The sequence below is a fragment of the Tauraco erythrolophus genome, chromosome 17 (genome assembly GCF_009769465.1).
Source record: "Tauraco erythrolophus isolate bTauEry1 chromosome 17, bTauEry1.pri, whole genome shotgun sequence".
In the NCBI taxonomy this organism is placed as follows: domain Eukaryota; kingdom Metazoa; phylum Chordata; class Aves; order Musophagiformes; family Musophagidae; genus Tauraco; species Tauraco erythrolophus.
In genome coordinates, this window is record NC_141481.1 from 13,500,222 (window position 1) to 13,522,886 (window position 22,665).

At 50.3% G+C, this 22,665-nt stretch overlaps 1 protein-coding gene across 1 annotated transcript in view; it reads left to right on the forward strand.

Annotated features, from left to right (window-relative positions):
* LMF1 (lipase maturation factor 1) overlaps positions 1–22,665 on the forward strand; it is a 200,564-nt gene that overhangs the window by 164,509 nt on the left and 13,390 nt on the right. The window contains exons 8-10 of the mRNA XM_086622494.1: positions 7,930–8,107; positions 10,944–11,097; positions 14,615–14,798. Coding sequence (XP_086478620.1) covers positions 7,930–8,107; positions 10,944–11,097; positions 14,615–14,798 — 516 coding nt within the window. The remainder of the gene's footprint in view (positions 1–7,929; positions 8,108–10,943; positions 11,098–14,614; positions 14,799–22,665) is intronic.

Sequence of the window (22,665 nt, forward strand, 5' to 3'; positions counted from 1 at the left end):
ACATGGGCTCCTCCTCGTGTCTGCTCCTTCACAAGGATCCATAAAATCCAGCTTAAAAGACTAATTTTCTCTTTCCGTGGTGTCATGTGATTCCACTGAGGAGCTTTCTCAAGTGCTGGAGATCCAGAGGCAGGTCCATCAGGAGGAAGGGTCTTTGCTGTCCGCATGCAGCCCTGGGGATCTGCGAGGAGAAGATCCGTACGGGACCAGGTACGGTGGCTTTGGCAGCGCTTGGATGAGCTGGGCTCTCCGCTCTCCAGCTGTCACTAGCACAGAGTGAGTAAGTGATTGCTTATTTTGTGTGCAAGGCAGGAGGTTCACTTTTGGTTTTTCTACATCCTGTTTTTTTTCAGTTGATAAATTTGGTCTGTGTTTTATCTTGAAACGATGAGTGCCTTTTTTGTAACAGTCATCACTAGAGTCGCATCTCACGTGGCTGTTGGTGTAATTAATACCAGTAACAAAGCAGGATGACCTCAGCCACGGGCTGGGGAGAGCTGGAGAGTACTTAGCTCAGTCAGATCTTTTCAAATCATCCGAGCCTAAGGAAATCCATCCTAGGGCTGTTAAGGAGCTGGTTGTTGAAATCCTGTCAGCATTAGTGATTATCTTTGAGAATTCCTAGAACATAGGTGAAGTAGTGAAAGAACAGAGAAGAGCTAATAAAGTACCTGTCCTCTAAAGAGAGAAAAAAAAGGAAGAGCCAAGACATTATGGAGCCATTACTGGAAAAATACGGGGAAGAAATGATGAAACAGGCCATTCCTAAATACATCCAAAAAACAAGGAGGGATAACTACAGCGTCGTGGATTTGGCAAGAGCAGACCGGGTAACAGCAGTCTCCTTTCCTTCACTGACAAAACAAGGTGCATGAATAGAGGATGAACAATTTGTGCTTGTACCGAGGTTTTTGAAGCTGTTTCCCATAAAATCTCATCAACAACCCGAGAGAACGGGGTCTGTAAGAAGCAGGAAATACTGTCCAGCGGACAAAACGGCTTGGGAAGTCTGTTCAGAAGTCATCAATGGCTCGCTGTCAGGGGGAAGGACTGATCCAGGGGGCTTCCCCGGGGTCTGTCTAGGGATATTCAGGGTTGTCATCTGTGATGTTTGATATTAGTAGACCACGCTCAGGTAGAGGGTGTTGGCGCACACGATGAGTATTCAGAATAATCTTGGCGACGTGATCGAGTCGGCAGGGCTGCACTGTTGCAGAAATACTGGGATATATCAATTCTTTGTGCTCCCAGTGTGTAGATCCTTCCTGCTCTCTGCCCCTGGTAAGGCAAGAGCTACAAGCTGTGGCTCAGTTTTGCACGTTGCCTTCAGGAAAGATAGGTCCCAGCTGGAGAAAATCCAGAGGACGGTGAGAATAAGCAGAGATTTAGAGACTGGATTCACAAGGCAGGGTTGGGCCAACCAGGATCATTAAATCCAAACGAGAACGTTGCTGGGAGGGAAGAGGCAGTGGGCAAAGGGCAGTTTTCATGTATAGGAAAGGCTACTGGAGATAGAAAAGAACAATCTTGGATGCCAGTGAGCAGAGATGGGGGGTCATGGGATTACATATTGTCAAGGAAGAGTCAGGCTAGATATTAGGAATAATTTAAAGCTAGTGGAGCAGGTAGCCTGGGAAGGCCAGGGACCTGGCTCCGGCACTCAACGAGGCTTCTAGGAAGAGTTGAGACAAACACGCTACGGTGCAGGTAGAGGCAACTCTACCTTGGGGCAGCAGGAGAGACTGGACAGCTTCTCGAGGTCTCTTCCAGCCCTCTGCCCCTAAATTTTTCCTTTAAATGAATTATAATTCTTCCAGACACCACGATTTTGGCTCTTCTGTGCCAACGGCTTAGTATCAAAAAGCTCCAGTGCTGTGTGGTGATCATGTCCCCGTGCTCGGACGGAGCCTGCGAGCTCCAGGCAGCCCTCGGCCGTGTTTCAGGGTTTACAGCCCGTTGTTGGTTTTCCTTCTGGACAAACATACCGTCTGCTGCACGGAACATGAGCTTCTCCTACCTACTGTATGTTTACAACAATCTGCGATTTCGAAAAATAAAACCCAGCCAAACAAAGAAGTCTAACCTGTAAAAAAGTTATGGGTGTAGGTGCCCGTTTTCTGACAGAGGGGTTTGGTAACAGTGCAGGGGACAGAAATGTAAGGAATAATTGTTTTTGGGCCTAGAACCAGGAAAACTACTTTTCCAAATTAATCCAGTGAGAGCCATGAATCCACAGTATTTCATATCACACTTCATAAAACTCCAGTCATAATCCATAAAACTGACATTATTAGATTAAAAACCTCAGTTCCTCCTATAAGGACCTCGCTCATTAGACATGCTGTAGTTTTATAACCTTAAAGTTCCTACCCAATTACCGTGATTAATACTGTGCTTTAATAAAAAATTTTTAAAAATCACCACAGGGGTTGATACCATCTGTTTGTTATAATTGTGCGTTTAAATGTTGTCCAGCAGGAGCAAGACGCTCCGTAAACACAAATCAAGAGCGAGGTGGGGAGGACACAGCCCATCCGCCGCAGCAGACGTCCGGAGGATGGAGATCTGGAGATCCGGATGGGCTGCGATCGCGGTAAGAGCACGGGAGGGCCCTGCCTGGCGCGGTGTGAAGGCTGAAACTACTATGGGATGTGCATGAAGAGGATGCAGCCGATGGGGAAGGAGCAGCGATGCTCTCCGTGCTCTGCCCGACCAGCAGCACCAGCTTCTGGAGAGATGTGGTGTCCTCACCTCCAAACATGAGTGTGGAGGAGGTCCAGCACCCACAGACCTGCTTTGCACATGGGTGAAATCAAGACCTTGGGAATTTTGGTGGCTTACCCCAAATCGGCAGCGTCAGGCATGGAACTTGGTCCATTCCTGGGACAGGAGCCGAGCTCACAGAGACCAGAGATCTCTGCCCGTGCTGCCTGGAGAAATTCATCTGAAATTAAACTTCCCAGCAGGAACCGACGCGACTCTGCTTTGCCAGGACAGCAGGACACGGAGGCTGAGGAGATTTCAGGCAGAAAAGGAAGGATTTAGGTAAACGTGCGCTGCCAGACGAGTCAAATACTGGTTTGAATCACAAAGGGTCTGCCGAGCCTGGGGGATGCTGTGCTCACGGGGTCGGCGCTGCAGAAGACACCTGTTGCTCCGCTGGGAAAGCTTCACCCTGAATGCTGGCCGGACGCGGCGGTTGGAGAACGTAACGCCTCGCGCGGAATCCGCCACGAAACTGTTATAGAATCATAGAATCACAGACTGGTTTGGGTTGGAAGGGACCTCAAAGATCATCCAGTTCCAACCCCCCTGCCATGGGCAGGGACACCCTCCACTACACCAGGTTGCCTCCACTACACCATTTGCGTGTTTGGAAAATTCTGTTTTCCTCTTGATTGGCTTCCAAGCAAGAGGGCTTTCGAGGTTTATTTTTTTCAAAGGGTGCTCAGCCCCCCTCGGGCAGGGTGTAACATTAACCCCTTGTTTGAATCCGTCGCAGCGGCCGGCGGGAGCCTCGAGACTCGGCTGGAATAACCGACGTCAAAAACGCGTCGGGTTCGTGATTCCACCCACAGACCAGAAAAGGCCAAACTTGTGTTATTTTTGAATCCTCTGTTTTTTTTTTTTTAAGGGCTGGTGGAAATAAGATATCTTGCTTCTGACTTCCAAGCAATAAAAAGAGGTGAATCACTACTGAAAAAAAAAAAACAACAACCTCCCATGGACCACCCAGTTGCTCCCAACGAAGCTGTAAAAGGAGCCTCGGCAGAAGTGGCAAAGCACAGAACTGTTTTCTTAATATTCCTGCAATTGCACGCGTCAAATCACGTCGGAAAAGGATCAGGGTTGCCTAACAAAGCAGCCAAGTGAGAGGTGTGTTAATGACTACAGGCTGATTAATATGCATGGACCTAAATCACATTCGGGTCAAAAAGGGAGCTCCAACCCTCGAGTACAACATGGTATGTTCAAGGACCTAACATGAGTATGTAATTCAGATTTAAATAGCTTTTTCCCCTCAATTCTGGATAATTATCCAACTCAGGATAAATAAGTAATTATTTTTTTCATTAAATGATAGTTAGGACTTTCGTTCCTTACTGGAATTGGTCAGATCTCTCTTTTTTTTTTTTTAGGGTTATGCAACTCTGTTACCAAAGAGTCCTGCTGGGGTTTTGGAAATCGTAACTCACAAATCACTGTATTTTGAAAAATGGTGCCAATCATATAAAATACGAAATTACATGGTTTTAACATTTATTTGTTTTTGTTTTTAATGAGAAAACATATGTCTTTTAAACAGAACACTGGCTGACAGTCCTCAGACTGACATTGTGCATGTGTTACTGATGTTTGCATTGTGGGGTAGTATTTTGGGAGACCACCTCTCATTTTGGAGCGGGAGAGCAAGCAGCCAGCGAGGCTGTTTCAGGGCAGGAGAGGGCACGTTGTGTGGGGGCACTCCGGGATAAACCATAGGGAAACTCCAGGGACCAGCGTTTGGGCACGCAGGTATTCCAGGGGGGAACTTGTAATTAAGAAATTCGGTTTGTAATTGGGAGATTCGAGTCCTATTTCAGGTTCTGCTGCAAGACTCCTTATGTGATCCGGAGTGAGTTCCTTTAAGGTGATGTCCCCAGAGAGCGTTGCTGAAATAAGAACTAGATGCCAAAGTTCTTCTGCTCTCTGCCTCTAACACAGCTGTAATACATCCTAATTTTGATCTAACTTTGTCTGATATGTTTAGATTTAGGAGTTTTTTTTCAAGACAGGAACTGTCCTCTTACCAGCTGTTTTGGCAAGTCCAAGCTAAACGGGTCCACGTTGCAGTCGGAGCCTCCTCGGGTTACGTGAGTGTAACAAAACCCCAATAACAAACACCCAGGTAATGCCCAAAATCCCTTGAAAACAAATTGAGTGTGCTGCATGTGAAGTGAGGCGGGGGGCTCGTTTCCTTGTCCCCAGCCGCATGGTTGGCACTGCATGGAGACCTCTGAGCAAGGTCAAGAGACACCTTTCTGAAAGCCAAGAGCAGCATGAAGGAGCACGTAAAAAAATGTATTTCAGCTTTCCCAGATATCCCAGGATTTAGGCAAAGACCTGCTTTGTTATGTGGTCATGTTTTACTGTGATAGTGGCTACGTGATACGTTACACCGTGGGGTTGATATCTGCTCGTACCTGTCTGAGCTTTCATGGTGCTGGCCAGAGGAGGAGAACCTGCAAGGTTCACTAAGATTTCCTCTTTGCTTGGGATGAAGCTTTTTGGTGTTTGTTGTGGAGTTTTTGCGTATATTGGAGAAGGCTGACCCAAAGGCGTGCTTTGCCGTGGGAGTGGGAAGTTTATGATGGTCTCCAGCTCCCAAGGAGTTTTCTTGTGTTTGACTTGAGTCAGCTCTCAAAGGCAGCTGAGTTTCCCCCAGAGACCCGCTGTCTCCGGGTGCAACATGGGCAACGGGGAACTTCAGCTGTGCCTCTTGGGTCTCTGGTTAGTCCTTCAGCCTCTGCATCTCCTCAGGGTTTCTGAAAGCTTCGTTGCTTGTTCATTGAAAGGAGGAGACCAGTGAGGGGGCCGAGGTTAATTTGGCAGGATTGTGGTCCACACTGCAGATCCTCCGCCTGCGGTGGGATGCTGGGGGTGTCGTGGGTTCATGGGTTTGGTCTTGCACCATCTTGAAAGTCTTCCTTGGCCACAGGCACTGAAACTTGTGAGTAAACAGTTCACAGGAGGATAGAGTTTATCTGTGTGGATGGAGAAGTGTCCTTTAAATAAAAGAATAGTGGTGCCAATCAAGGTCACAGCTTCCAACCCAGCTGGAAGGTGGGGGAAGTTCTCATTAGCTGGTCTGAAGGCTGAAAAATAAATGACTTTGTTACATCAGGGCATTATTTTTCAACGTGTAATACATTAAGTCAGCTTCATAACTTTCATTTTTTATGGATAAGATGGTGAGACTACTTTCTTCTCTTCCCTTTTTTCCTCCTCTTTTGTTTTAACATGTCTGAGGAACAGCTAGTTAATCAGGGCTAAATCCTAAATAATCTGACTAATGGGACAAGAATCCACATCAGCCTCAAATAGTCCCGAGCAGGCGTCAGCTGCTTTTCTCTTCTTGTCCCTTATATCGTGTTACGCCAACGCGCTCAGTCGCTCCTGACACGTTCCTCTGTGGCCACCAGGATGGCTGGGCAGCCCCGGCGAAACCCGACATGTCTTCACGGCCACCAACCTGGTGTTGGCTTCTCTCAACGCGTCGTTTTGCTGACACCAGAGCGAGTTCATGACGTCCGTTCTGTATCCGGTGCAAGTCCCGGTGCCAGCAAGGTTGACCTGGCAGCAGTCCTGGCTCGGATGAAACATGGAGCAATTACAGGCTTTGGCTGGTTTTGGTTGAAACCCCTGTTGTGTGTGAAGGCAAAGCAATGAATTTTTGAGTCTGTCCGTTCTCAGCACCCTCAGTGGTGTCAGGGCAGCCTGAGCTCCTGCCTTCCAAGGGTTAACGGGCAGGTGGGATGACGTTGGGCTGTACGACACGCGGGATGACCCACCATGGGGTAGGAGCAGAGACGTCTGTGTGGTGCTGGGAACTGCCTGTGTGTAGAGGGACTGTGTGGGTGGGTTGGCAAGCACGAACGTGCCACCTCAGTGGAGAAGATAAATGTGGCATTAAGAGACAGCGGGAGGGGTAGGTCTGGTTGAGCATGAGAAACCTTAACATCGCCGTGCACGTTCCTGGCGAGACCCGCCTGATGCCCTCCGTACGGTCCTTGTCAGCACCTAGAAAGATTGATGGAGCCTTGCTGGGGTTGAGGGCATGGCTGCTGGGATAAATGGGCAGGGAGGGCCTCTGGGAGAGGAGAGCGGAGCGGTTTGGCGTGCTTGAAAGTGTAAAAGCGGAGAAGGGATGTAACTGCACAAATAAACGAGCCGAGTCTGTGAACAGGTGAAATACTGGCTTAGAAAAAAATAAGTATAGACTGGGCTTGAATAAATTTAGGCTGGAAAAATAGAAATTAAAACCAAAAAGTAGAAATTGCTCTGTGTGTTTGGGTTGATATGAAGCTCTAACGAAAGGCGCTGGTGGGGGTTGGCGTGTGCCTTGGGCAGGGGTTTACCTGCCCCTTCCCCGTGGTTGACGTGGGAACGTGGCGAGGAGGTGACATCTTACAGCTGCAAAACGAGGCCGTGGGCTGTGAAGATGCGATTCATGGCCGATGCTCAATGGGCAGTGCCCAAAGACGACCGCTTGATGCTCGTTAGGACTTGCTGGAGAATGACAAGAAGGTTCCTCGTATTTTTCAAGTCATTGTAAGAGCAAGACAAAAAATAACGTGTGCCTGCAAAAAGCCTTTCCCAATGTGTACAGATCTTGATGGAGACATCTCCAAAGCTTCATAGATTTTTTCCACTTTCTCTGCCTTTCACTTGCAAGACATTCTCCTAAATGGCCAATAAAAGCTAAAATTAAAAAAAAAAAAAAAAAAAGAAGCGCCTCTTAAAAAATGCACACTTCTATATTTAATGCTACTCTTTAATTAGAAGTTCCAGTATTTCATCCTGAAGGGTTTCAGGAACGCTGCTCCCGCTGATACATTGGTGTAAGCAGGAAGTGGACGATTCCCTTGGGGCCAAACCGCTCCGCCGGCGCCGGGAGCACGATGGAAATGGAGTCACACTCTACCCTGGCTGGTCCTTCTCCTGCTGAAAGCAGGGGCAGAGCCAGGCCGGGGGGGGGACATTTGGGTGGTAGCCTGGACAGGGAGGGAAAGGTTTGCCATCACTGTTGCAATCATGGAACATCAGCAAACCACGTGCTGGGGTGCGGAAGTGCCACCCAACATGTGCTTCATCACACTTCTCTGTCGTCGTTTGAGAAGATGCCAAAACGCTGGAGTTAACCCCTCCGCTGCCTCCTTTCCCCTTCAGGTTCTTCTGATCATAAGTGGGAACTTGAGTTTCCTCAACTGGCTGACCATCGTGCCCAGCATCGCCTGCTTCGACGACGCCAGCCTGGGCTTCCTCTTCAGCTCCAGGCGAGGAGGGGTGAAGGAGCGGGTGGCACAGATGCAGCTCAAAGAGGCAACCAGGGAGCAGCTTCCCCTGGGTGAGTTATTCCCAGAGCTGGGGGTAAAGTTGCACAGGGGGGTGTTGGGTTTGTGCTTCTCTCAAGAGCTGTCATCTCCTTCTGGGGCAAACCTGTGTGTGCAGGGAGGGGGCTCTGCCCCTGCGTGGGCTCCTCGGTGGGCTGGAGGGTGCCCAGACCTCATGGTGTGGACGGTGGGTGCGGAGCCAGGGGCTGGTGGGGTTGGTGCCGCGGGGGTCGGTGCTGTGCAGCTCTGGCACCTCTGCTCCTGAGAGCCAGTCCTCCTTGCTGTCACTCCTTCAGACACCAACCCTAAACAAGCAATGTGGAGTTGCACAATTTATCTTGTGATTTTTATTTTTTTTTACCTTATTTTTCTTAATTTTGACTATTTAAAGTCAAGGACAAAATACCCAGCGCAGCTTTGAGGTGAGGATTTTGTGTTAGAAGTTGGGTGCAGAAGCAGCTCTCGCGTTTGCTCTCCTCTCTCCCCCGTGGCATGGTGGCCCCATGACCCTCCTGCCCTTTGCTCCCACGGGTGCTAGAGCTGCACGAGCACCCTGCTTCCCTGCTGAAGGAGCTGAACATGAGGTTGGTCTTCCAGAAGGAACCAAATCGATTGTTGATCCGTTGTGGGTCCAACAACTCCTTCGCTAACTGGGAAGGAGCCCCAGCTGCTGGGAAAGTGGCCATTCCCCGTTCAGTGTCCTGCTTGGAGAAGGCGAGAGGAGCAGATCCTCGTGGCCACCACAGGCAGCGTGGGCACTGCCATGGCAGGGGGGGAGTTCCCCGAAGCAGGGAGAGAGTGAACTCGTGTTCGTCCTGTGAATATGGAAAAGCAAATTCAAGGAGTTTTGTAACAGACCGAAAGGGATGGATGTGGCTGATGTTTCCTTCTGGAGGGAGTTTCCAAGCAGCCCTGTTCCAGAAGATCGCCTGCACAAGCAGCACTGGGATATTTTTCGTGGGGCTGCGTAGCAGATGTAGGGTTGTGTTTGTAGTGTTTTCATAAACCGCATGTAAGCAGCAAATTGCTTATAATATCAACACCAATCACAGGTGCTCATTTTTAAATATACTAAACATCTGTCCGAAGAACGAAAAATGTCAATAAGGTCTGTCTCTAGTCCCTTCTCATCTACCAAGAACCAGCTTGTTAACCATAAGCATCGGTTCCAGCAAGGCTGATGTCGTTTCATTAAAGTTTTCTGTGTCTCCTACGTTACATATTTTGCTGGAAGATATCTTGAACAGCTTTTGCCCTCTGGTAGCTTTGCTTTAGAGGCTGCGAGAGCCAAGAGCTTTCCTACCGACTGTATTTTTGCACCCAGTCCCAAACAACACTCAAGTTGCACCTTTCTTTCCGGAGGAGAAGCCAAAGGGCACCTCTTTGCTGTGTCACTCGGTGAGTCACCGTGAGGAGGAGGTAGATCCTTTTTTTGAGGAACTTGCTCCTTTTCTGTGCTGTTCTCCAGAAAACCTTGCTGAGCCAGGGGGCCCCAAGCAAGGAGAGCCAGGTGGATATGTCCCTGTTCTGGGCTTTTAGAAAAGGGGTAGTCCATAAGTTAAGGGTAGGGTATCCATAGTATTCTGGGTGAATTGGGATTTCTGCATATTTGTTGTGCTGGGACTGTGGGCTGTGGGGCAAGAGGCTTAGAGGAGCCCTCCCCCCGGGTCACCAGAGCAGAAGACAGAAGGGTACCCAGCCATGCTCGTGTCCCGTGCTCCTTCCCCAAGTCTTGCTCCATCCTTACCATGGTTTTGGGATTTTTTTATCTCTGTATCAAACCCTTTTTCTTCTATGACCGAGTAGCTATGACCCAAGGTCATGATGACAGTCACCACCTGTGGAAGGACGAGCAGTCCATGCGTGGCCATAAACTGTGACCTGTGGAGCTGCTGGTGCGGCGGAGGGCTCTGTGTCCAAACCTGCTCTTGAATCACAGGCGGGGAAATTCAGCCCATCTACAAGACACAAAAAAATGCCCAACAGGCTCCCACTGCTCGCAGCAGCGCGGGGGTCAAGGGGAGGCATCTTGGCGAGCTCCTTCCCAAATCCAATGGTTCTCCAGAAATGTTCTCAGACTAAACAATTATTAATAGCTTCTGAGAGAGGCTCAAATAAACATCCCTCTCCTGCAGAGATAAGGGGAAGGCTGCATGTGATGGCTTTGAATCTGATCCTTTGGCTGTTGATGTTAAACAAATTTAAAAGGGCCATAAGGGGAGGAACCCCGGCGAGGTCACAGCTGCTCATTTGTCCCATTGCAGTCGGTGTCTCCTTAGACTGGAATCCAGCACAGCCCTGCGCTGCTCCTGCAAACCGGATACCAAAGCGCCGGTGGAGCAACACACGTCCCAAACGATAAGCAATATTGATTTGCAAAAGGAAAACGAGGTTTGAACGGAGCTAGTGAGCGAGAGGGAGGGAAATGCAAGAAATAACTCCGGGCAACGAGAGCCCAGGGCAGCGGGGGGAGACACGGGCAGGCACGGAGCCCCGGGGAGCTGGAGACACTCCACGCCTGGCTTACAAACCAGGAGGGCAATTTTGAGCAAGGTGCAAGTGCCAGCTGCGTTTTTTCCCCTGTATTAAAGCAATGATTAATCTTACATTTTCGACATTTTTCTTTTTAGCCCTTTCTCAGACTATTTAGAGAAAGGCAGATCTCGGGAGCGATAGCGTGTGGCCCTTGGCAAGGTCGGGTTGATTACGGCGGAGCGTTTGTCAGCCCCAGCCCGAGAGCAGCTGTGAGCACCCGGGCAGGGTCCCGGCTGCCGTGGGGGGGTCGGGGGGAGCAGAGCCCGTCGCTGACAGTGAAATCACCTTTTGTGTCTGCTTCTGTGTCCTGCACAGGCTGCTATGTCCGCAGAGTGGTGAACATCTCCTTTGGCCTCCTGATTGCTTATCTCAGCATCCCGGTTGTCCTCAACCTGCTCAACTCCAGACAAGTCATGAACACCTCCTTCAACCCTCTCAGGATAGTGAACACCTACGGAGCTTTCGGGAGGTATGCATGTTCTAATGGCTCATCGTACAGTTCTGCTCCCCTCTCCAGTATAGAATCATACAATTAGAGAATGGTTAGGGTTGGAAGGGACCTTCAGGATCATCTAGTTCCAACCCCCCTGCCATGGGCAGGGACACCCTCCACTACACCAGGTTGCTCAAAGCCTCATCCAACCTGGCCTGGAACACTTTCAGGGATGGGGCAGCCACAGCTTCTCTGGGCAACCTGTTCCAGTGCCTCACCACGCTCTGAGTGAACAATTTCTTCCTTAGATCTAATCTAAATCTCCCCTCTTTCAGTTTAAAGCCATTGTCCCTTGTCCTGTCACTAGACACCCTTGTCCAAAGCCCCTCTCCAGCTTTCCTGTAGCCCCTTTAAGTACTGGAAGGCTACTGGAAGATCATCCTGGAGCCTTCTCTTCCCCAGGCTGAACAGCCCCAACTCTCTCAGCCTGTCTCCATAGCAGAGGTGCTATAGCCAGTCTCCGTGCCTTAAACCTAAACAGAAATCCTTCCAGTAGGCTTGGAATATATGTTTATGAGAGAGAAGGAGAAACAGAGCAGGTTTCTTTCCCACTGAATTATAATTTATGGAATATCTGTTTATGAGGGAGAAGGAGAAAAGGAGCAGGTTTCTTTCCCACTGAACTGTAATTTATTTTCTTTGAGCCACTTTTAGTTAGCTCATTATGTTGATGTAGCAAATGTAATAGCAGGGTGAAAATACCCGAAAAAGAGTTCATCCAGTGGATAGTCTTCACCACCACCAGCCCTCTGTATTTACGGTGAACTTCTCTTCCTCTGCGCGCGTCTGCTCTCCCTCACGTAAATATTCACATGAGCTATTGGGTAGCAGATTTTGGGCCAACAAAAGGAAGTGCTGCATCCAACGAGTGACTTGGGGAATTCATTGCTACAGGAAACTGTGGAGACGAAAGTATAAATGGCCTCCAAAAAAGAACAAGACAGGTTGAGAGGATGGGCCCAGCAGCAGCCTGGCTGCTGCCCTCGACTCAGGAAATCCTGCTTATGGCTGCGAGGTGGGACTGGACAGGGGAAGCATCTCCAGCTGCGTTTGAAACTGGGATGTTTTTCATGCATCTGAGTCTGTGTTTTCTGGGAACGGGTCTATACGTTCCTGTGTGCCAGTCCTTCCAGCACCTTCCAACTGTGAAAATGCTGAAAAATGGCTTAATCACTGTCCCAGGGGCAACAACGGGGCTGGTCTTCTCTGCGTGAACCTCTGGCTTGGCCACCACCTCGCCATGGTGGCCTTGGGGTGTTGCCCAGAGGTCTGAGCCGAGGGGTGGGATGGGCAGCTCTGGGGTTAGTGGGCTCTGGACAAGGTCCCACAGGAGAAGCCAACAATGATTAAATATGTTTTGTAAAAGGTGAAGCAGGTTGGCTGTTGAGGGGGTTGGCTGAGCAGGTGGGCAAGGGGGGCAGAGGGTCTCACTGTGAGCGGTGGAGGTGCAGAGGACACCTGAAGCGCATCAAATTAATTTGCTGTTTTCCCTGTTTTTTCAAATAGCAGAAACTTCTGTGGAAAGAAAAAAAAATTAGAAAAAAAAAAACCTGATTAGAAGTATCAACACTAGAAAAGTTGTGAAAAATGCTGAAGTTTCTCCTTTTCTTGGAGAGAGGGAGAAATAATCCCTAAACCTCTTTGAAGGCTGGAGCGGTGAAGCTACGGGAGATTGTTTTCTTTGGGTTGTTGTTCTTTTTCTTCTTCAGTCTATGGTTTCTTTTTCAACAGTTACCAGAACCTAAAGAGCGTGTGATGAAATGCTACTGTAATATGTTTGTAATTCCAGCCTGTGTAAACCAATAAAAAGAGGATTGCAGCTTATAATGAATATACGATTATGTGAAACCTGACATATTTTGAATCACACAGTAGGAACATACTTTTATTAGTAATTTGGTGTCCCTGATTTACAGTGTGTTTCTAACCATTGGGCAGCTGGCCACGGCTCATAACTCAGCCCAGCGAATAATATGGAACTTGGCTGGAGAATCCAGAAATCTATTAAATGTAGGTAACAATTATAAGCGGAGACGTGCAGCATTCCTTGGGTTGTAAGCATCTGCCACTGGAAGCCATTGGGGGAGAAGGTGAAGGTTGTGTGTCTCCAAACTTTCAGTTTCTTGGGTTGGAAGAGGAGAGACCGAAGTAGTAAAAAATTAAAAGGGTGTTGGGAGCTGGACAACTTTGATAGGCAGAGTTACGCAGTTCTGTGTTCGTTATGGAAAACAGCTCTCCGGCGTAGGCGAGCGTCACTGGCAGGTCATTGAGAACTTGACGATGGTGTTTTCACATGGGCTTTGTGTGGCCTGGAGAGTTTGCCATCCCCACAGCTCTACCACCTTGCTGTGCAGAGAGAGTCCAGCCAAGCAGCAAAGGCTTCCATGACCTGCCGTAAAGCTGGGGTGCTTTTTAACCAAGTTTCTGCACATCAGTGGGGCACGGGGGGCTTTTTTGTTTTCATTTTCTGCTTTTCTTGGCTTGGTTTGCATTGGCTCACGCATTCCCTCACGCATTCCCTCCTCCTCTTGCTGAGCAATAGCTCCGTGAGATCCGTCTTCCCACCGGGATGGTAAAATGTTTGGGCACGTAGAGAGAGCTGGTAATGGTGCCCCAAGAGTCATCTCCTGGGGCTGCTCTGTAGGGGCCCAACCACCTCACCGGGGCTCAGGCAGCTGTAGCCACTTAACCTGGGCTCATGGCAAGCATGTCCTGCCCTTTGCCGTGGCCAAGGCTCAAGCTGGAGCTCAGCACCCGGTGGCCAGCGGCGCTGCGGGGAGAGCCAGGCTCGCGATGGGGATGCTGGAGTGGTCCCTGCTGGGAGCTGCTCTGCTGATCCCACCACTGGAGATGTCAGGGCCAGACCCTCAGAATGCAGAGGCAGGATTTCTGTGTGCAATTCCCGGTGAAACTTCCCCTGCAGATACCGTTGGTGGCCGTGCGTTAGGGCAGCCACTCGTGCCAGTATTTTTGCACGTGGCATGTGCTATAAACGTGGACATGGAGCTATGTTTTGTGACCATCTTTCATTTCCGTTTTCTCATATTGTCAGGAGCTCATAGTCAGAGAGCTCTTGTGTCAGGGGAGACATCGGAGTAACAGAAACAAAGGTCTTCTTCAGAAACAGGACACAGAGAGAAGTTGGTGCAGGTTGAAGATGCTCATGTGGGACTTGGGAGACACTCGTCATGTTCTCTGAGTGTCTTGCACAAGTGTCAGGCTCTAATCTAGAAAGACAGACCCATCGATTTCAGTAGGAATCAGATTTTTGGGCCATAGTCCCTCCTTGGACTGGCACAACTGCAGTGTGATAGAGGGGAGCATGGGAGGGTGTGGAAGGTGAAGTTTTCCATGTACTTTGCTGCTGGATAGACAGCTTCTCTGTAGCTCGACCCATCAGGATCCAACTGTACCACGAGTCCGTTGACTTGCGTTGCCACGCTGACTCTCATGAACTTGAGGCAAAAACCCAATATCATGTTGTGTCCCACAGCATTACCAAGGAGAGAACAGAAGTTGTCCTTCAGGGCACGTCCAGCCTCGATCCCAATGACCCCACTGCTGTCTGGGAGGAGTACGACTTCAAATGCAAGCCTGGGGACTTGAAGAGGAGGCCGTGCTTCATCACCCCCTACCACTACCGCCTGGACTGGCTGATGTGGTTCGCTGCCTTCCAGGTACCTGCCTTTGGGTGTTCTGAGGCTCAGGTGTCCCTTGACCAGGAAAAACAATTTATATGGATTTACTGTGTGTTGGGGTGGCTGGGGGACTATTTGAAGCCCCAGCTAAGTTAATTATGTTAAAAAAAGAGGTTGTATTCCTAAAGGATCTCTGCTACTAGTGTAATGAAACTCTTGGAAATGTTATATGAGGCTTTTGAATTGTTTCTCAGCAATAACAAGAGTTAAAAAGATTAAGAAAGCCCCTGGGCTGCACCTGCCTGGCAAAGTGGTGGCACAGGGTGGGCAGAAGCTGCTTCACAGGGTGCCCGGGATGCACCAGGGCTGGCAGCATCACCCTGCTCAACCCACATCCCTGCAGGGCACACCCCTGGGGACACCGGCGGTGGCTTCTGCTGCCCACCTGCCTACTTGTGGACATAGGGTCCCTCAAAATATTTTGCCCACGTGGTATCAGCAAACAGGTGACAGCCATAAATGAAAAAAGAGAAGAGAGGGGGGAAACTTGTAAAATTAATTCTTGTGTATCTTTTAGCCTGTTCTGCAAAATCTTATTTGGGTGAGCATGAGGATTTGGATTGAGTTTTACAAAACTGGGGCTCACCAAGCCCATCTCAGGTTATCGTGGGCTTTCTCTTTGTTCCCATATCCTCTCCCGGTGTATCCTCTTCCCTCGCTCCTCTCCCGCTGCCCCAAACTTCTCTGTTTGCTTTCTCTGTGGTATTTTCATTTCGGCGCCTTTGGGATTCCTCAGCGATGACATAACCGTGGCTCCTTGGCTATGGTTTTATATTTACCCCGCGAGTTTTTGTGTGCTGGAATTTCATTTAATCTGCATTAGGTACGCTTATCCCTCCGCCAGACGACAGCAGAGGGTAAAACTCCGGTGCCCGGCGTTACGTAGAGGTGCAGAAGGTCCAAGGGGAGCTGGTGGTTTAAGTTGGAGGAGAAATCCAGCTCACCCCAGCGAAGGTTGTGTCTGAGATGGGAGAAAGGCTGTTGATTTCCAGAGCAGGGACATCCTGGAGGCTTTAAAATACAACGTGATCTCAGGTTTAAAACAAAAGGACAGGGCAGAAACCCTGATGTGTCCGTCCCCTCCCCGCTGCGGCGGCACCGGCTGGAGATGAGGTTTGTTGCCTCTTCCCGGCCATCCCAGCGTGTGCGTCCCGTGCCCGCTGCAGCTCTCCCTCGTCCCCTCCTGCTGCTGGGGACTTCCCCATGGTCCCCCTGGTGCACACAGGTCTCCGTGAAGCTATTTTAGATCAGGAGAAGTCGCCAGCGTTCGGGTGTTGTTCGGACTGGAGTCACGCAGAGCTGCAGGAAGGATGAGAAACCAGAAGTCGAAGCCCCAGAAGAAATTTGTGGAGCCAGGCGAGTTTTGCAAACCCCATGCAGTAGTTTACGGAGTCCATAAAACCAAGTCGCTTCAGCCTCTGGATTAGGTTTAATTTGTTTTTTTAAGAGTCCTGGATTTTTTTTCGCCGCCGCTGCTCACCGTCTGCCCCGCGGCTCCCCGAGCAGGCGGCCGCGGGGCTGGTTTGGCAGTTCGTTGGCGGTGGCCAGGTAAGGAGCTGACACATCCAGCTCTGACAGGCTGCAGAAAAGCCAGGGACTTTGGGGCAGAAGATATTTACCATCCCTTTGTGCTGCTCCTGACAGGTTCCTCTTTGCACCTCATCACCGCTTGACATACGACGCCTTCCTCCGCTCAGGGTTTCCTGCGAAACTTTCCACCTTGGCCAGAGCTGCAGGATTTGCTTTGAAGAGCTGGAGCAGGGGAGAGCCAGGCCCTTGGCATGGCTGGTGCGGGCCGGCGCGGCGGGGTGCCGCGGGGTGCCGCCGGCACGGCCCTGGCACAGGAATGGGAGGAGCCGCGGCGCTGCTCCACCTCTGAATTGCAATTTATTAGTTGGCAGCCTCTTAATTACCATGCCAGTAGCACCATAATTATATGTAATGTAACGTGGCACTATTTTCCAGGAAACAATCATCGTGAGGTTAATTTTATTATCTAAATATAATATGCCTTTTCACTTGTTGCCTAAATCCCCTCTTTGTTTTGTGCGTCTCAACATCCCGAGGGTGCTGTAGCTCTGAATCAAAGCCCTTCATTTAGTTCTGGCAGGGACATAACCCATCCAGAAACATGTCCACGTTCCTTCTTCCCGTCTGCAGGAGGGGGAAAACTCCCCCGAAGCGGCAGCACCGTGCAGAAACCCGTGCGACCCCTTTCAGTTGTTCCTCAGTTTTTTTTGTTTCAGGCCCCTCTTTGCTCCATCGCCCAGCTGGCAACCTGGTCACCCGTGGGCAGAGTGGGCTGGGGTGGTCTCAACGAAAATAACATGTCTGTGAGTCAGGAGCTGATGTTCAGGTGCACATTGTTGAGGTCAGACACTCCGGATCACCTACCTCCGTTGATGCAATTTAAACCAAGGTCTGAGCCAACTTGATGCACACGCACGTTTTTAAGAAGAGCTGCTGCTCGTCATGTTTGCAGATGCCACCAAGATGTGAGCACAACAGAGGACAATGAGGGCGGTGAGGGACTGGAACAGCTTGCCCAGAGGAGTTGTGGCTGCCCCTGGAAGTGTTCAAGGCCAGGTTGGATGAGGCTTTGGGCAACCTGGTGTAGTGGAGGGTGTCCCTGCCCATGGCAGGGGGGTTGGAACTAGATGATCTTTGGGATCCCTTCCAACCCAAACAATTCTATGATTCTATGATTCTGTATTAAACAGGAAGCTAAAAACTGAAAGAGGGGAGATTTAGATGAGATCTAAGGATGAAATTTTTTACATTGAGGGTGGTGAGGCACTGGAACAGGTTGCCCAGAGAAGTTGTGGCTTCCCCATCCCTGGAAGTGTTCAAGGCCAGGTTGGATGAGGTTTGAGCAACCTGATCTAGTGGAAGGTGTCCCTGGCCATGGCAGGGGGTTTGGAACTAGGTGACCTTTAAGGTCCCTTCCAACCCAAACCATTCTAGGATTCTGTAATATGTATAACAAGGTCTAAAAGCACAGTGATGTTGCTGGTTTTCGGTCCGAGCAGACAGGAGAGGTGTGCACGGTGCTGCACACAGGCAGGACCCATCACCTGCCCTGGGAGCAAAGGATGGAGCAGAGCATCGTGCTCCAGGGAAGCCTCTTGGGCTGAGTGTGCATCACGAGATGGGCACACTTCAGAAAAGGCATTATGAAGGGCCAAGAGGACACTGTAATGGGCAAGCAGGAGTTCGGCGCGCGTGGTGTCACCCTTCCTCCACACTCAGCCGAGCACCCAGCTCGGGGAGGATGCAGCTGACTGGTGAGGGTGCAGGAGAGGGACCCACAGGAAGAGCAGGGGTGCAGGAACCGTGTCCCGCAGCAGCAGAGAGAACAAATCTGCATTGGCGTCCGGGTGTCAAAACGGGTTTGCAATAGGTGAAAACCTGCTGCGAAGGGGAAAGCAGCAATCTGGTTTCCATGTCCCCGTGGAGAAGGGAGGAAATAAAGGATGAAATTGCAGAATATGATTTAATCTCAGGAAAATTCAGGTTAACATTAGGAAAAACGTTCACCCCTTGACACTTCATTGTATTAATGAAAAGACGTCCTGTTTTTACAGGAGCTGGAGACAAATTGTTTAAGCTTTGTCTGTCCTCCAGCTACTGATGGCAACGCTCCTGTGAATATTTGATTTCTCGTTTCTGGTGGGCATGTGCAGAAGGAGCGCAGCCATCACGACCCAGCACTGAGCTACGCTGTGCCGCTGGTACAAAGAGTGTTACAGGCAGATTTTTGGCAAGCGGTGGGTGGATTCAGCGTCGTTAATAAATAGCAACTAGAAAAAAAAATGCTCAGTATTTGGGGCTTCAAGTCGGTCACTTTTCCTGGTAGTGGGATGTCTTGGACTTTGCAAAAGCCAGTTGTTTATCGAACCAAAGATTTGTTCATCACCAGCGGGCCACGGTGGAAAGCCTTCAGTGCTCTGAACAAAGCGAAATCAAAGGGAAGGCTTTTCCCCTCCTTACTATGGCATGAAGATTATTTATTCTGCTCAGGAACTGCGTTTGGCCAACACGCTCTTGCTGCTTACCAAATAATAACTAGTCAAAAAATAACAAAGCTAATGCCGTCTTCATATTGTTTTTTAAAGCCCATTATCTCGTTGCGTTGTGCCTTGAAGCTGCCCCAAAAGTCTCAGAACATCAGGACTGGCACAGAAGCCCCTCGGACTGGTGGCCCCCATTGCTGTGTCCCACAGGGCTCTGCAGACCGTCAGCAAACCCACCGCGGAGCAGCGTTTGCCATGAGCTGAGAAGCAACGTGTGTTTTCCAGATAGGACGTGTAAGTTTATTTATAAACTTCAGCAGCTTTCATAAGAGAAGAGAGAAACTGCAGCAACGGGATTGATGCTCCGAGGATCTCCCCGGGTGGGAACCGGGAATCGTGACGGAGACTTCACGGTATCACGCACCAACTGGAAGAGCTGAGAAAAAGTAACACAGGTAGAGGAGGCAGATTAATGTTTTCATAAAATATTTTATTCGAGCCTCTGTTATCTCAGTCTTCCAGCCAGAAGGTGCTTACAGGAAAAAGCTGCGTGGCAGCAGAAGGGAGGAGGAGGTGTGTGGAACGTAATAAAACCTAAACCCCCATGCGCAGTGTGCTAAGCACAGCCTTTTACATTTCCCTTCTTCCCCCTTCTCAACATACAGGCCTCACTTCACCTCCCTTTTCCATTGCAGCGTTCCGACATTTCGATCCATGTTCAACGTGGAAGAATTTTGTTTTCTCCTTTTGACTGTGATTGCTCCTCTCCCCGTGAATACGAATAATCCCAAGGCCCCGAGCTGGGTTTGGACAAACGGCGGGCTGGACCGCGGGCGGACTCACCCCTAGCAGCACTATTGCCCTGGAAGCGCCCCGAAACCCAAACAGGACTGATACCCTATCGCGCCGCGGGCTGTATAAATACGGAGCAAGACCTTGTCTGTGCAGGGAGTGATTATTGTCTACAGCAGCTATTGTATGTCCCTGTCTGCACTCCATTCGGGAACAAAGTGACTTTTCTTTCCAAAGGCGGAGGTGATACGGGAGCTGTGCCAGGTGCACGATTTCCCCGGATAGGCAAGATCTAAGAGCCGCTTCCCAAAGTCTTGCTCCGCTCTCTCACGCAACCTTTTATCCCCCGGCCCGGACCTGCTGCCTCCGGGGACCTCCTGCTTTCCCAAGTGTTTTCTAACAGAATGGGCTAAGGGATGGCTTTCAGGGAAGCCTGAGAAGCTGTCCCCGCTGAAATACTATACGTTGGGCCAAACCTGCGGAAAAATGGCTTTGCCTCTTTGGGAAACTAATAGGAGGAAGAGGATGTGGTTATTGGAGATAATGAGAAGTGATGCGACCTGGCATAGCCTTTGACCCTCCATGGTTAAGTCGCTCGGGTAGCAGGATGGTGACGAATGGCGCTGAGCTGGGATGTTATAAAAAAGCAAGAGGTCGTGTTAGTTCTGCCCTCTTTTCTGTGGGAGATGGGTTATTTCCCCAGCTGATGGCTCAAGTTCCCTAAACAGCGACAGTTACAGAGTGGTTTGGGTTGGAAGGGACCTCAAAGACCATCTCGTTCCACCCCCTGCCATGGGCAGGGACACCCTCCGCTGCACCAGGTCGCTCAAAGCCTCATCCATCCTGCCTTGGAAGTTGAAGGCGCTCAGCTACAGCAGTGGAAACAGCAACGTGAACATTGGCTGAAAATATCCTGGATGGTGGAGTTACCACTCTACATCCCGCAGTCGGTGGGCTGTGACGTTCAAAACGCCCCTTATGACATAGCACGGGAAATTTAACCCCCCCTACCCCTCTGCCACCCGCCCTCGCGCACCGACGCCGCTGCGGGGCCGTGCGGGGCTCCCGACCCCGTGAAATAACAACGCTGGGCTCCCGGGCCAAGTTTCCAGCTGTTTCCACATGTGCATCTCGCACTTACCTCCTCCTGTGCGCCTGTGCCAGGACCGGGATTCAATAAAATGCCACACTAATCCGCAGTCCTTTTTCATTAACTGACCAATTAAAGCTAGAGGAAAAGGGTTCTTCTTATTATTATTTCAGTTGGGAACATGTTCCCTGTAGCGCCGGGTGGTTTTTGTGTGTTTTTCGCGATGATTATAGAATCATAGAATCATAGAATGGTTAGGGCTGGAAGGGACCTTCAAAGGTCATCTAGTCCAACTCCCCTGCAAGGAACAGGGATATCTCCAACTAGATCAGGTTGCTCAGGGCCTCGTCCAACCTGGCCTTGAATGTCTCCAGGGATGGAGCATCCACCACCTCTCTGGGCAACCTGTTCCAGTGTTCTACAACTCTCATGGTAAAAAATTTTTTCCTAATATCCAACCTGAATCTACCTCCCTCTATTTTAAAACCATTACCCCTTGTCCTATCACAACAGGCCCTCCTGAACAGCCTCTCCCCATCTTTCTTATATTCTCTTCTGCTGTGTTGTCTCCGCGGAGTTTCGTCGCTGCCGCGTCTGGCTCGCTGGTGCCTGACTTAGCGGTGATTTGGGTTCAAAATCTGCAAATTTATTAAATACTTCTGTACACAAGTGGATGTATTCAAGGTGAGAACGCCGCGTTTATACTCTGGTCAAGCATGTAAGTGGAGAGGTCGGAGGATGGAAACGGTTGAGCAGAGGTCTGAGGGCACGTTGCTCCCGGGCGGTGCGGGTACCCCGGGGCACACGGTTTGTCAGTCCACTGTGATAAACCTAAAATCTGATTTTTGGAGGTCTTGAGCGCTGGCACCAGCTGGGAGGACAGTGGAAGGTCTGGAGAGCTGCGCCTGTCGCGTTTCCGTGGGTCTGCATGGACCATCCGTGAACACGGAAAGGTTTTGGCTTTGTGGAGAAGGTGACGTTACTTTGGGAACCTTAAGCTCTGCCCGAGCTGCCTTTCTCAGGCATTTCAGTTGGGTTGATGATGGGTTTTTTTACGTGGTTATGTTCCTTAGTTGCTTTCTGTGCTAAAACAGAAAGAAAAGTCTCAAAAGAGTGATGTTCACATCCGTGGTGGGCTGCACCTCTCCAGGGATGCTCTGTTCGGGGTCAGACAGTGAGTTGTGCAGCTCGTGGCACGTTTCGGCACGCTCCGACCAGCAGCTTGCAGCAGCAGGCTGTGCGGGTCACTGCTTGCCCAGCACAGGTATGGCACGGGCCCCGCATGGCAGGAGCTTTCGGAGGGCAGGAGGCAGGTGTGGGAGTTGGTCCGTGTCTCTCGATGGAGGCAGGGCAGCCTGGGGACCCGCGTCGCTGGTGCAGGGTCAGTCCCCACTGCCAGGCTTTGTGCTTGGTGAAGATCCAAAACCTAAAGGTGGACCCCATGCACCATCCCTGCCCACCGTAAAGCAACATATGCACCTATCCTGGCTTTTTTTTTATTTATTTTTTTTTAATTAATCCACTGGATGGTTCAAGGCTCTAGCTCTCCTGGTTTGGATGCTCAAAGCTGGCGAAAGCGGAGCGCAACGCCGGGCAAATCCCTCCCATCCTGACCCTCGCAGCTCTGCAAACAGCGTTGGGGTCGGGGTCTCACCGAATCCACAGACGGAGGAATGGTCACGCTCCCACCCTGGGGAGTGATGCTTCCCTGGATGCAGCCCAGATCTCCTGGACTCTTTTTTTTCCTCCCTTTGCCACCGTATCACTTTACAGAGTAATGAGTTAAACAGCGCGGTCGTTAGTGCAGCCCGGCTCCCGCGTGCTCCGAGCATCGCGGCGTGCGATATCTAAGCCTTCGTGCTGGGGGCAGTGGAGGGGGGGTCTGCACCGGGTGGAAATTTCTCACCGCAGACTTTGCTGGGGCCAGACATGTTGTAAATTTTACAAGAAA